General features: G+C 38.5%; 1 protein-coding gene across 2 annotated transcripts in view; it reads left to right on the top strand.

The window, feature by feature from the left end:
- The window catches only part of ptprk (protein tyrosine phosphatase receptor type K), a 270960-nt gene that overhangs the window by 110108 nt on the left and 147281 nt on the right, over nucleotides 1–13571 (top strand). For both annotated transcript variants that reach the window (XM_052095541.1, XM_052095542.1), the window contains 2 exons: nucleotides 1971–2086; nucleotides 6857–7031. In XM_052095541.1, coding sequence (XP_051951501.1) covers nucleotides 1971–2086; nucleotides 6857–7031 — 291 coding nt within the window. The remainder of the gene's footprint in view (nucleotides 1–1970; nucleotides 2087–6856; nucleotides 7032–13571) is intronic.

Raw genomic sequence — 13571 nt, 5'->3', positions numbered from 1 at the left:
CATCATCTCAAATAAGAGAACTACTCTAATATAAAACATCATCTAAAATATAAGAAAGAAGCAAATACTGTCTCTGTATACGTCAAGTAGTAAATCTGACATTACAGAGCCACGTGGTGGTGGTGTAGTGGTCTAAGCACCATAACTGGTAATCTGGTAATCAGAAGGATGCTGGTTTGAGCCCCACAGTCACCACCATTGTGTCCTTGAGCAAGGCACATAACTCCATGTTGTTCCAGGGGGATTGTCCCTGTAATAATTGCACTGTAAGTCGCTTTGGATAAAAGCATCTGCCAAATGCATAAATGTAAATGTAAACGTTCAACATGTTTGTAGATAGGGTAGGTAAAATATGATTTTCCGTTGTATCTTTATTTGTACGATCTCGATATCGATTCTTAAATCCCACTGACCTTCAACTGTTTGCAGCTCTCTTATCACTCACATTTGCAACCAAATTCCACCTTATGTGAATACAAATTGTAATATTTGCCAACTGGCTAGTAAATGTTGAGATTTCACAGTGATTGAGTAGTTTAATGGTGAAGAAGATCAGAAACGAGATCCTTTCACTGCGAGTTGAGTGTACGGTAAAAGTTTGATTTGTAACGCGTGTCCAAAGAAGAGATCCACACAATCCATTTGTCATTAAATAATGTCTCTTAATGCTGATCAAATATAACAAAAACAGAAACATTTAATTCTAATCATGCATGACGCAGACATTCAAGTCTCTCTCATTAACATGCGCTCATTTACAAAGATGTTGCTTTTCTTAAAGAGACAGTGTCAGTATTTAGCACGTGTTTAACAAATCAATGCAAATACTTGTAAATAGTACAAATGATCTAATTTAACAATAAAAATGTAACCACATATAATATATGCAATATAATATCATATTTATTGATTAAATACATGGATTTGTTAATTGTTAAAGCTAAAATGTGACCAAAATTATGAAAATACCCAGTTTATAAATTTAACAGCATTAGCTTGGAGAGAATTTATTTAATATTGAAATTATAAAGCTACATTCATTTATACATGCATCTTTCCATAACAGAGTGGACGTGTTATTCTTGGCCACATATGACTAAAAGAAATCGGAAATCAATCAAAAGAGATACAAACTTCAAACAACTCAAAATAATTTTGCTAAGTGGCACTATATGTGATGTCACTCCATAAAAACATAAATCTTCAATTAAAGGTCATAGTCTGTGGTTTCAATAGTAGTATCAATGTTTCTGGTTTGCTCTGGTTTTGATGCCATCTAGATTTATAAATGGTCTGGGTGGACTAGGGAGGAAATATCTGCAAGGAAATGTCAGTTTTCCTGGATTTGACCCTTTGAAATATTATCGCTAATCATATTCACAAAGAAAAGAACTGAAGTTAGAATCTCTTTTGTCCTGTTAATGAGACTGTTAAGAGTCTGTTCTGCTCTCAAGTAGCTTTTCTTTGTGTCAGAAACTCGTCGTCTTATTTGTTCTTCCTTACCACCTCTCATTGTCCATCTCCTAATTGAGCAGATAACCCTCAGCAGAGCTGTCAAATGAATACTCCATGTTATCCAACTAAAGAGAGAGAGAGAGAGAGGAAGAGGATATTCTGACAGAGAGAAAAATACCCTGTTTTGCCTTTTTTTAATCTTCAAATGTATTATATCGACTACGCTACAGCACAACTGATGCTGCTTTTAAAACAAACTATACATTTTTTTGTGTTCACCTTAAACAGTCAGCATTGTGTGTGTGTGTGTGTGTGTGTGTGTGTGTGTGTGTGTGTGTGTGTGTGTGTGTGTGTGTGTGTGTGTGCGCGCTCTGGATTTAAATGACACCTTTACCATTCCCACCATCAATGTTCTGTTTTGGGAGTGTTATGCTCTGGTTTACTCGGGCAGGTTTTGGATTAAGGTATTTGAGAAATGTGATGTCATGTGTCGCTGTCTTTACCTTTCCATGCAGATAAATCTCCTCATTTCCTGCGTTTGGGGGATGTGGAGGTTAACGCCGGGCAGAATGCCACCTTCCAGTGCATCGCCACTGTCCGTGATGCTGTCAACAACAAACTCTGGCTGCAGGTGGGGTCATTGGCTAACACATTATATTATTTTTGTCTGTATTTGCCGCACATGGTAAACCTATAGCTGTATAACCTATAGAAAAATCTTTTATAATCGTATGTATATATTTTGCCTGTTAAATATAGGTTTGTTATTCCACATTTCGGACACATATGCAAGTACGCAAAATGCTTAGCATTGCAAGTGCATGGTCCCCTTGAACATCCTCAAAGTGCTCTGCTGCGTTGCTTTGGCAGTAATAAACCTTAAATAGTTACCTTGAGACCCTGTTTATACCTGGTATTAAATGCATTTTGGACAATCTTTTTAAAATGGGATGACTCTAAATACAGGTGTAAACAGGGTCTGACATGTTTTGAGATTTGTCTATTTCAGCAACATTCAGCAAATGGTTGAATGTGGTCGAAAATGCATGTAACCACCTTGAGCTTGCAATGTAAACACTCATTGTTTCAAATGTGCTTGAACAGCAGTGAAGCACCGCCTACTCACCTGCCACACCTGAGTTCAAACTTTGCCAGCTATGTGTGGTTTTGAAAGGAAATAACCAATCTGCAGTTTTTGCCGCACTTTCATTCCATACATTTTTTGTGCTTTATTTGTATGCATTAACACAATGATATAGTGATTGAACTATGTCATCATGAAATCAGAGACCCTCTTCTTGAACTCCAAACTCAAGTGGTCAAAGGAGACACATGTTACGACCAAGAGTAACGTCAGTGAGTCATGCTTGTCCACTTGTGATTGGATCGGCAAAAATGTATATTGATACCAGGTGTAAACAGCGCCTGGACCATTAAGCTCTTCAATTCTGTGGATCTGCCAGCAGGTCCAAAAGGGGGCGCTATGTCGCACAAAAAAGTTTACGATTACAATGCAAGTCAGGCATATTTGGTATCGTTTGAAAGCCTAGAATCTGAAGTTTTCATAGATAACGATCACTTCTGCATTGATGTTACATTAAATAACAAAATATGGTCTGAAAACTTCCACGTCTCAAATACATGCCACCTAGAGGCAATATGGTAGAAATATTCATATGAAAATAAGAAGTATTTCAAAAAGCACTTAAATAGACAAATCATATATGAAACGAAAGCTCTCGTTCTCATGAACGTGACAGTACAGTTTATTCTGTTGCTGTAATACCAAAGTTCGAGAGAATTTCAAAAGAATTACAAAGTGAAATAAGATTTCTGTAAGACATCAAATACAAACTCTTTTATGTGCCGATCACTGTTGCCCTAAGGCCCAAATAGCTAAAAATGCCACATCTGCTCTTATATTTGGCAGTTTTCTTCTAAATGAGCAATTTGTTACTTGTCTGTCAACTTGCATGTGTGAATAATTCAATGCTATAGCTTAGATTTCCACAACAAATATATGGTTCAATAGGAAAAGAATGCTATACAAATCATTGAATATATATGTTATCGACTGTTGATGATAAAATGTTATTTTATCAGCTTTCTAATGACACATAGATTGAGCTTCTAGTCCACTCAGAGGATGAGATATTCGATGAAACAATGGGGATGGTGCATGAACTGAAAATTAGACTGAATATCAATGGACGAGCACATCTGTGAGGTCTAAAATACGTTGGATTGCCATCTACATTTCAGATATGCAGATTGAGATGGAAGGTGATAGAGGACAAAATATTTTTTCTAGTACTTGCTGCCATCTCGTGGAATACAATTAGACTTTTTGGAGGGAGATAGGGCGAACAGAACTAGAATTACTTGCTTACAAAGTTAGGACAATTATTAAGTTTAATTTTTGAAAAATGAAAGCAATGTTTGGCAATTAGTCTACAGTATGTGTGAATGTTAAGCTTTAAAATTTGAGTGTGAAAAACAGCTGGCGGCAGCCCAAAAATACACCAGATTTGAAGAGGTTTGTATGTAATTTTTGAGGTAGCTTATTTTATTAATATTCATTTCAAACTGCTGCTCCACAATAGCCTCACTTGTGGCAATGCTGAGACACTCACTAAGCAAACTATATGGTGACAATGCAATGTAGAGACCGATATATTTATTTATTTACAATATATACTTACTTAAATAGCATACAGTAGTGGAGTGAGCTACTTACCCATTGACAGGAAAAATACATCAGTCAGGCTTGAGGCAAGTTACACACAGTAGCACAAACAGCACTTTCTATTCACTAAATCTGACTGAATCCAGGTGATTTAAGCAGCTTATAGCAATACGTTGGGTTTTGAGTTCTGTTGAAACAGACCTTACCTTAAGCAGTGCTTTAGATCAAACAAAAGCATTCAGTACGATGGATTTCACCTTAATTGGCAGAGGATATAATGCTCAAGACATGTGTGGCAGCAAACTGTCCTGTTGTTTTTAAGTGTGATTTCACAATACTAAAATAATTGCATCATTTTTGGACTCTGTATCTCCTATTAACGGTCAGTGGGTATATACATTATAACCACAATTACTAATCAAGCAGGCTAGAGAGAGACTGCCCTCCTTATTAAAACCGAACCTGTCACATGGACGGCATTTGCTCTTGGCCCCTCAGATTTTTTCACTTTATTCTTCCTGGAGGAAAACCCTGCTCGCTTAATGATGTCTGTGTCAGCCGTCTCTCTGTGCAAAGCGTGCATTCTTGTGTCTGCGTGAGGTGAAACCCTGCTGCTGCTCTTTCATTTTGATGAACTAATGAGAAGGGTTTACATTCAGCAAAGACAAAGTGAGGTGTAGACATAACTAAAGATTTAGAGAGAGAGAGACAGGGTGAGTAGCTGACAGGGTGGTAAAGAGTGTCAGTAAAAGTGACCTTTTCTGCTCTGATAGATGAGGAGGTGAAAAAATGAAGAACAGCTAGCAAGTATACTTGTCTGTTGAGATTCTGACTAATAAGAGATGACAGTGTTAAAGGGGCTAATGAATTATCCTCTGTAAAACACACACACACACACACACACACACACACACTTCACTCACACAGATTAGCAGTGACAGTGATTGGTGTCACTTCTTTAATGAAGCACATTAACTTCACAGACCTTGTCAAACCAAAACAACTCTTGAAGTTCATATCTAATCACGTCTGTTTGTACCTTTGTTCATGAAAAGACAATTGCACTGTTTGTGATCAAACAGTGCAATCTGTTCTGGTGTAACGCTGGACTTTTAAGTCATTGTCACACATTAATTTAGTAACACAAGTAAGAATGTTCCTACCATTGGACCAATTCAAGCTTGAAGTACATGTAACTTTGGGGCAGATTCACAAAGAATGATTTGTGCCCGCTAATAGTGCTGGTTTTTTGCACATGCTGCCACAAAATCGCTACTGAACGCATTTCTGATCTTGTGGGCCGAATCTGACCTCAGTATAGCCGAGCATGCCACAGACCACCGTATCTGACCCACCCTACCTGGACTGAACCGCATCACTTTGATCCAGACAGTGTCTGGACATCTCTTAAACATGCAGAACGTGCGCTTGACGACACTGTGCATCTGGATATATGGCAGGTTATAACGCTCTTTAACATCAATTGATGAGTGTTTGATTAATTACTGCTGAAACGATCGGTTGGAAATTTTCACTGACATCTCTCTTAAATAAAATTCATTTTACCGTCTACTTTCATTTTGCGGTAATAGCCAATTGCACAGAGTTTGTGAATGAAGCGCAATCTTAAAAGAGACAAATCTACAGGGACCTGTGTATCTCGGCATGACCCCTGGAGTCATGAGTTTGAATCCAGGGCGTGCTGAGTTACTCCAGCCAAGTCTCCTAAGCAGCCAAATTGGCCCAGTTGCTAGGGAGGTTAGAGTCACACGGGTGGTGCGGCGCATGGGGGGATGTGCGTGGATCCCTCGGAGAATAGCGTGAAGTCTCCACACATGCTATGGGAACGGGCTCAACGGGTAGATTGTCTCAGACACGGAGGCAACTGAGATTTGTCCTCGGATCAAGGTAAATCACTACACCACCATGAGGACTTGGAGCTTATTGGGAATTGGGCATTCCAAATTGGGGAGAAAAAAAGAGCCTAATTTACATAGATAGGAGGCGTGTTTGTGTGGAAAGTAATGACAAAGACTTCAAGATGCAGATGAAGATGCAGCACAATTTCAGTGCTGAATGCGCCTGCTGAACGTGATTGTGGGTGGTTTGCGAGTAAGATGCAGGTATTCGTGCAGAAATACCATGTGCAAAAATGGCACAACAGTGAAGTGAATTTGGCCCTTTGTGTTTTAACAAGGTATGTCAGCAGGGGGCAGTCAGCGTGCCTGAACAAACCTCACAAGCAGTGCAACCGCAGAATGAGGATGCGTTTTTGAGAGTCTATATGTAGGCTACAAAGACCGACAATTAAAAATAGTGCTGACAAAAACGCGAGAGCGCATCCTGTGAGAACAAGACAGATTGACAAAATTGCTCTCGACTGTAGGCTTGTAATATGAGAGTAAAAACTTTTTTATATCGTCTATTCAATACTTTTCTTTTCTGTAATACTTCACATTTGGCAAAATAGATTCAGGATTAAGGTGTGGAGTGATGCTGTTCAGTCCCTATAAAGTCTGCTGCATCCTCCACAACCTAACACTCAGCACCAACTCACAAGATGGGGAATTTTGCCATGCAAATTAGAGGGCGACCGATTGTGGATTTGGCAGATACCGATAACTAAGGTGGTGGGAAAGGCCAATAACCGATTAATCGGCCGATAGTTTGTCATTGAATCTAATTTTTTTTTAAATTCTTTTGTGGCATTTATAGCGGCGTAATGGAGAGGACATTCCAGTGGCAGAGAAGAAAAATATCAACCACAGGAAGTTTGCAGCCTCTTTCCGACTCAGAGAGGTGACCAGTCAGGACCAAGACCTGTACCGATGTGTCACCCAATCAGAGAGAGGATCCGGGGTGTCCAACTTTGCTGGACTCATCGTCAGAGGTAAAATCTTGTTTTTTATTCATCACGGTGGCTCTCAACCAGAGAGCCACTGCAAATTTCTACGGGGGTCTCAAGATAACTTGAATTTTTTCAAACAAGTTGATAAGCCAAAAACTTACTATAATACATCTAAAAATACAAAAAAGCTTAAAATCAAGATGGACAATACATAAACTGATATATATCTTATTTTAATTCAACATCTCCCTGTATCTATTGAAGAACATGTCATTCTTGAGACTTCTGGAATCACAATATTATAAGCTTCACATTTCTGCATTTTAAACCATCCAAAAATTGGCCCCATTCACATCAATTAGCTGCTTTTCCACTATTGTGCCAGTGCGAGCTAGGGCTATTAACTGGCCAGCCGGAGCCAAATGCCTCAGACCAAAATGCTCATGACCAAAATCCATCTGCGTTCCCACCATCGGGCTAATAACAGCAGAGCCCAAAAACCCACCCTTAATATGCCACTGCGGTGCCAATGTCACACACCCTGGCCATTTCATAAGAAAGAGGGAAGTTCAAGCTGAGGTATCATGTTAACTAGTTATCTCAAATATCGAGTTTCTATCATGTATAAACAGAAAGATATTTTAGGGTTGACAACTCACTGACCTGTATCTGCCACGGTGTCCAGAGTGGTCTCTCCACTAACAACGGGATGATGTCACAGCACACCGCCTATAAAAGTTCACCAAAGCATGGAAAGTAATTTCTTTGGGCACCGCTTTGTCCATTGGGTGTTTTAACGGAAACACCCTACGGAAGTTCAGTGAAACACGGAGAAGTTCAGTGAAACTCCACCTTTGACATTGAACCCACCTCAATCCCTGGTTAGCCTTGTTTGGTCCAAGGGTAGTCGGTGGGCCAAAGGCCATAGGCCCCGTGAAAGCCCAGAGGAGGCATGATGAAGCCCTGTAAGCAACAGTGGCAATGCAAGTGGCCCTGGCACATGCCCTAATTTGGCCCAAGAGTGGAAGCGCGGCTATTGAAAGTGCCTCACTGAAGCCTCGATTTATTTTGGATTTATTTATTTTTTTAAGAAAAGATGTCTAAATACATTTTTGTGGAAATCATCATTTTGCCACAAATGCTGTCAATTCAACTTAACTTGCATTGAACTCGGAATATTCCTTGAATAGTTGGTCTCTATGGGTGCTATGCAGTGATATCTAAATGAACATGTATTTCACATATTTGTTACTATATTTTGTACTTAAATTTCAGTGAATTAAAAAAGATTGATAAACTTTCATACGATTCATAGTTCTGGCTCCGAATACTGATTGGATGAGCCATGTTTAAAGCCGCTATAAAATAACGATACATGTACATTATTGACGCACGTTAATTGATATCGATATTGATGCAGCAATTATTTGTTTATATTATGAAAACCGTGATCATCCTGCTGCTAGGCTAATGATTTATATTACTTGTCTAAAAATGATTTATTATTACAATTATTAAATTAAATGTATTTTTATTTTTTTTTTTATTTTTTTTTTATTTTTTACAATTTTTACATTATATTATTTTATTATATATTTATTTATATTTTTATATTTACAGTCTGGTTTTTTTTTTACTATTTTTTAAATAATTGTTTGTATATTGCTCCACTTTACATTGTGCCTAACTAGACTATGGTAAAATCACTATAACTCTCTATAATGGTTCTCGTGGCTCATTACCTTAGTATTGTATTTATACTTTCTCAACTTAGTTCTGTGTTTCAGTAATAAAATCTGTGTTTTATAGACTAGTTTAGGCCTTAAACAACAGCACAAATCAAGGAGAAACAGCCATGGTTACAGTCACCATCTGCTTTTTAAACACTGCTAAATTATATAAATGTATTCAAATTTGAATATCCATTGGGTGCATGATGCCATATTAATATGCAGAGCCTAATTATGCCAACAAATCTCATTGGGTCTTTATTTGTGACTTTCCCGAAACTCTTCTGTTTGAGAGCGTGCCAGACCCAAGCCCTCTGTGTGTTCTGTCCAGCGTGTGACGTGTGGTTTCGTGTGTACACAGCTAACTCCAGGAGAAGTGGAATAGTTAGTAACGGCCGGAGGGCAGCGGGGTTGTGATGTTAGCAGCTAGGGCCAGTTGAGTATCAGCCACACTGACAGCTCAGATATCTCTGCCACACTTCCTCAGCTGACATCCTGCTACAAGAATCCCAAAGATGGTAATTTCAGCAGAAATTTTTGGGCCATGGATTTGTGCGTGCACTAATGGGAGCTGGCAAGGAGATGCCTATTGTCGCACGTGACCTCAGGCTAGTGCTTTATTAGCTCCCGCTCTCCCTAATGCGGGGAGACAGCGGGCCCTCCCGGCAGTTTGGAGCCGCTTTGTAACAAATGAAAATTTCAGTGGTGAATTCTTATACTGAACGGGTATCGATCTGTGTGTCCCCCAGCTGCTGCGAGAAAGATGCAAGAGGAAAAATAAAGAAAGTCAAACAACACAACAGAACACAGTTGTCGCCGCAGCGCACGGGGAGCTCGGCGTGTTTCGCCCAAGGTTTAGAGTAATGACATTAGCTCTCTCACTTGTAGAAAATAAACTGAATTGACAAGACATGCACTGTGATAGATTCAAAAATAAACAGTCAATAAGCACCACCCTGTTTTTATTAGATACCAGCGGCTTGGAAACCTACAGCAGCATTTCTTCATGCAACCGCAGAGAGCTGTCTGCATTACTCAGTCTTAAAAATAAAGGGTCCAAAATCCTTGAGAAACCATCTGCTGTGTATATACTGGTATTTTAAAGAACCAAGAAAGCCAGTTCAACTCAAGAATCCTATTCAATTAAAATAGTTCTTTAAAAAAGTAGGGCATTCTTTGTTCAATCATTGAATAAAATACCTTTATTTTTGAGAATTTACAGTTCTATCTGAATATTTGAATGTAATTGCATTCAATAACAAGATATCTACCATGTGGCTTTGCAAACAAATATTCCTAGAGCTTTTCTCAGAACTAACGTTTCTGTGGCATTAATTGGAGTTCTGGGTATTTTTAGTGGATGTCTCAAGTCAAGTTCACACAGCTGTCCCAGCAGAGTAACCACAGGTGGACTTCAGCACATTCACATTTGCACTCATGAATACATTTTGTCTACATTTTAAACACTATATACTGTATATATACAAATGGTTTTTTTTCCAAGCCTAAAATACTTCTTTCTGTAAAAATATTTTTCTTGAAACCTGCTATTCTCTTGCTTTTATAATTTGTAGGGATGTCAATATAAAAAGGTTATTTAGTGTGATTATTTATATAAAACATAATATAAAATAAATAATGCAGTTAATCATGCCTCCTGACCTTTATGTAAATTCAGTAACAAAAATATTTTCCAACCATCGGTGCAAGTACATGTAACATTGTGTTTTTACGAGGAGTGTCAGCAGGGGGCAGTCAGCACGCATCAACAAACTTCACAGGCAGTGCAGACACAGAATGAGAGAGACTCACACAGGACACGTTCTTGACAGCTGGACGAAACTCAACAGAATGTAGGGATCTCCAGACGCCATTTCCAAAGTTTCAACTACTTTGAAATTGACACAGTGGCATAAAAACACACTGAAAAACAGAGAGACGCTCCAAATCTTAGGTGTAAGAACACGTCCTGAGAGAATAGAACACATTGGCAAATATATCAGATTTAAAATATTATGTATTAGGCTTGGGATCGATGCCATTTCACACATCGATAATCGGAAGATTTCCCAATGATTATCGATATTAGCCTGTATTTTGGGCTTTTCGTTGCACAAAGTCTTTGTCTTTTCAAACATATTTGTCAACACAGCTTTGGTAAAGTGTGAGCGACAGGTTTCATTAAAGGGGGTCGTGCACTGGATGCATCTGGCGGACGACATGGCACGTTCTAAAATTAATTACAATTATTGAAGGTACATACGCAAACACTAAGGGTTCGCTGTATACGGAGGCTGTTAAAAATTATGCAGTCCTTGGAGCTTATCTCTTATAATTTTCCATTAAATTCTACCAAATCATTATCAAAGGACAAAGATTATTTAATAGCCATCACTGGATGATATATTGTATATATGTGTCTTTCATAGAGCTTACTCAATGTATTTTCAGTTACACATCTTTTTGTGGTTTGACAGCTTGTATGAAAGAACTATTCACGGCTACATACAGAGAAACTGCTTAATAAACATCATCATTTCTAATCGTTCAGTTTGCAGGTACACCAGTTTCATACACTAACCTGCAATCTCATCAACATCACTTTGTTCATTCTTGAACCCTTTGTATCTTTGGACTGCCATCAGCTTGTAATGTGTGTATGATGCCTAGTTCATACTGCGACAGGCTTCAGTAATTGTTATGTCGCCCCCTTGAGGTCTCCCAAAGCTATGACATCCGACTACATCGAATGGAATGCAACAGGCAGTGAATTGAAAGAACACAAATTAGGCTTCTAATTTTCATGTCGGCTGATGTTAATATGTTGATGCCTCAAAATTTCATGTCATCCCTCAGGGCCACCGCTGGCCAAATTGATGCCCTATGCAGAGTTCCAGGTGGACAGGGGTGTGGTTTGCATAATATGAGCGTGAAGCGATCGTCTGTGTTCCGTAACTGCTTTCGGGTCCTTGAATAACGTATAAAATGCAATTAAGGGCAGCCGTAGGACTTTCTGGTGCCCTCCTAGGGTAAGATGGTGCCCCCCTAGGTAGTTGGTGCCCTACGCACGGGTCTGCATAGTCTGCTTATAGGGAGTGGCGGTACTACCATCCCTATATATACTCTATATATTACATTATAATATTATTTAAATTATATTTGGATTATTTATCTTGAATTTGGGAGCCTTTCTTAGGAAATATTGATATGCCATTAAATTTGATTAATTCATCTGCATGTCACGTAATTTCATCAATTACAAACTGTAATCAATTGACGGTTATCAAAACAAAATTGAAGTATGACTTGAGTGTGATTCTTTTGGGGGCTACTATATTATCAGGCTCAAATAGAATGCAACTTTTAGACAGGTGTGTGTGTGTGTGTGTGTGTGTTTGAGGGATGTGTGGTAGTCATATAGACAGTAATTGTTTGCTGCTCGTGATTTTTAATGACTAGATAACAGGCTGTCACCCTCCGGCGTGTGTGTGTGAGCGCCACCCTGTCTTAAACGCCGACTGATTGGTGGTAAATACGCCTGGAGAGACAGCGAGTTGAAGAGAGGGAGATTTAAAGACTTCAGCACTGCCGCTACAGTGTGTATGTGACGGCACTGAGCTCAAAGAGGGGTCGTTAAAGTTTGATGAGGCGTGATCGTTTCAGACCGTCCTGATGATGTGCAGATAGAAAGAACATAAACAAACGAAATGAACCCAAATGTCAACAAAAATGTAAGAAAATGAAACACGGAAGGGCGTCGGCTATTCAGTAATGTTGAGCTCGTTGGTTTCCTGACTGATATGCATCAGTGATTCATTTGGTTTCAGGGAATATATTTGTCCTTAGTTACTCTCAATGATGCACCCCGGCTGCACCCTCCATCCAATAGTAAGTTTTTTGCCACACTTGCCAATGGTGGGTAATTTGAGAACATTTATCTATTATATAACCTTTTTTTTTGCTCTTATGACAAAGGAATGAAAACATCATTGTGCCAATATATAGTGCAACAGTTTGTTTCCGGAAGTAAAAGTTTTATGTATTTTCCCCCAAAGTCAAATTCATTCCATAAGAACTTATTATCATGCTGTGAGCTCTGAGGTTGTTCATCGATGGTATATGCTTCTGTTGAAGCCATCGGTCCACATTTTTGCGTCTTCATTTTTTATCAATCACGGAATTCTTGGTGAAGAACAACACTACCCATGACCCTGAAGAGAAACTATTCACCAATAAGACAATCTCTTCAAACAAAGCACGCAAAAAGAGCTCTGCAGTGGCCGCCCACTCCCATGATGCACTGTGAATGATGCAATCAATTCGCTCTCCCTACATTCTCATATTACTTATATTGATCTGAATATTTTAATATATTGATATCGAAGCATATATTTCCAGCCCCTTTAAATCAACCGTTTTTTATTTTTTCAGTGATTCAGCGATTGGAAAGAGTCAGTATGTGAACTTCTGGAATCACGACAATAAAAGAAAAAAGAAAAAAGAAATGTTTTGTGGTGAAAAGTCAGCTAAAGTAAATGTTATTAAAAGACACAAAATCTTTATTCTGAAAACAGTCAGTATTTTTTTTTTACTTTAAGTGAATTGAAAACACAATTTTGCAAATCAACAAAAACTAAACTGCACCTGTTATATACAAACACTATAATAGTGCAAAATCTAAATATTTGAATAATCTGTCAGAGTATTCAAATACATCCGGATCAGACTGTCATTCTTACTAAGGTTGTCATGACACCAAAGTTTAATGCACATAAACATCACCACAAAGTCGTAATAAAACGTTTTGGTAATAATTCTGTTTTACTTAAAGTTTTGTCTGTGGAGTTTAGTT

This window comes from Xyrauchen texanus, chromosome 28 (assembly GCF_025860055.1).
Source record: "Xyrauchen texanus isolate HMW12.3.18 chromosome 28, RBS_HiC_50CHRs, whole genome shotgun sequence".
Classification (NCBI taxonomy): Eukaryota; Metazoa; Chordata; class Actinopteri; order Cypriniformes; family Catostomidae; genus Xyrauchen; species Xyrauchen texanus.
The sequence above is the reverse complement of the archived record's forward strand: the minus strand, read 5'-3'. Positions and strand labels throughout refer to the sequence as shown.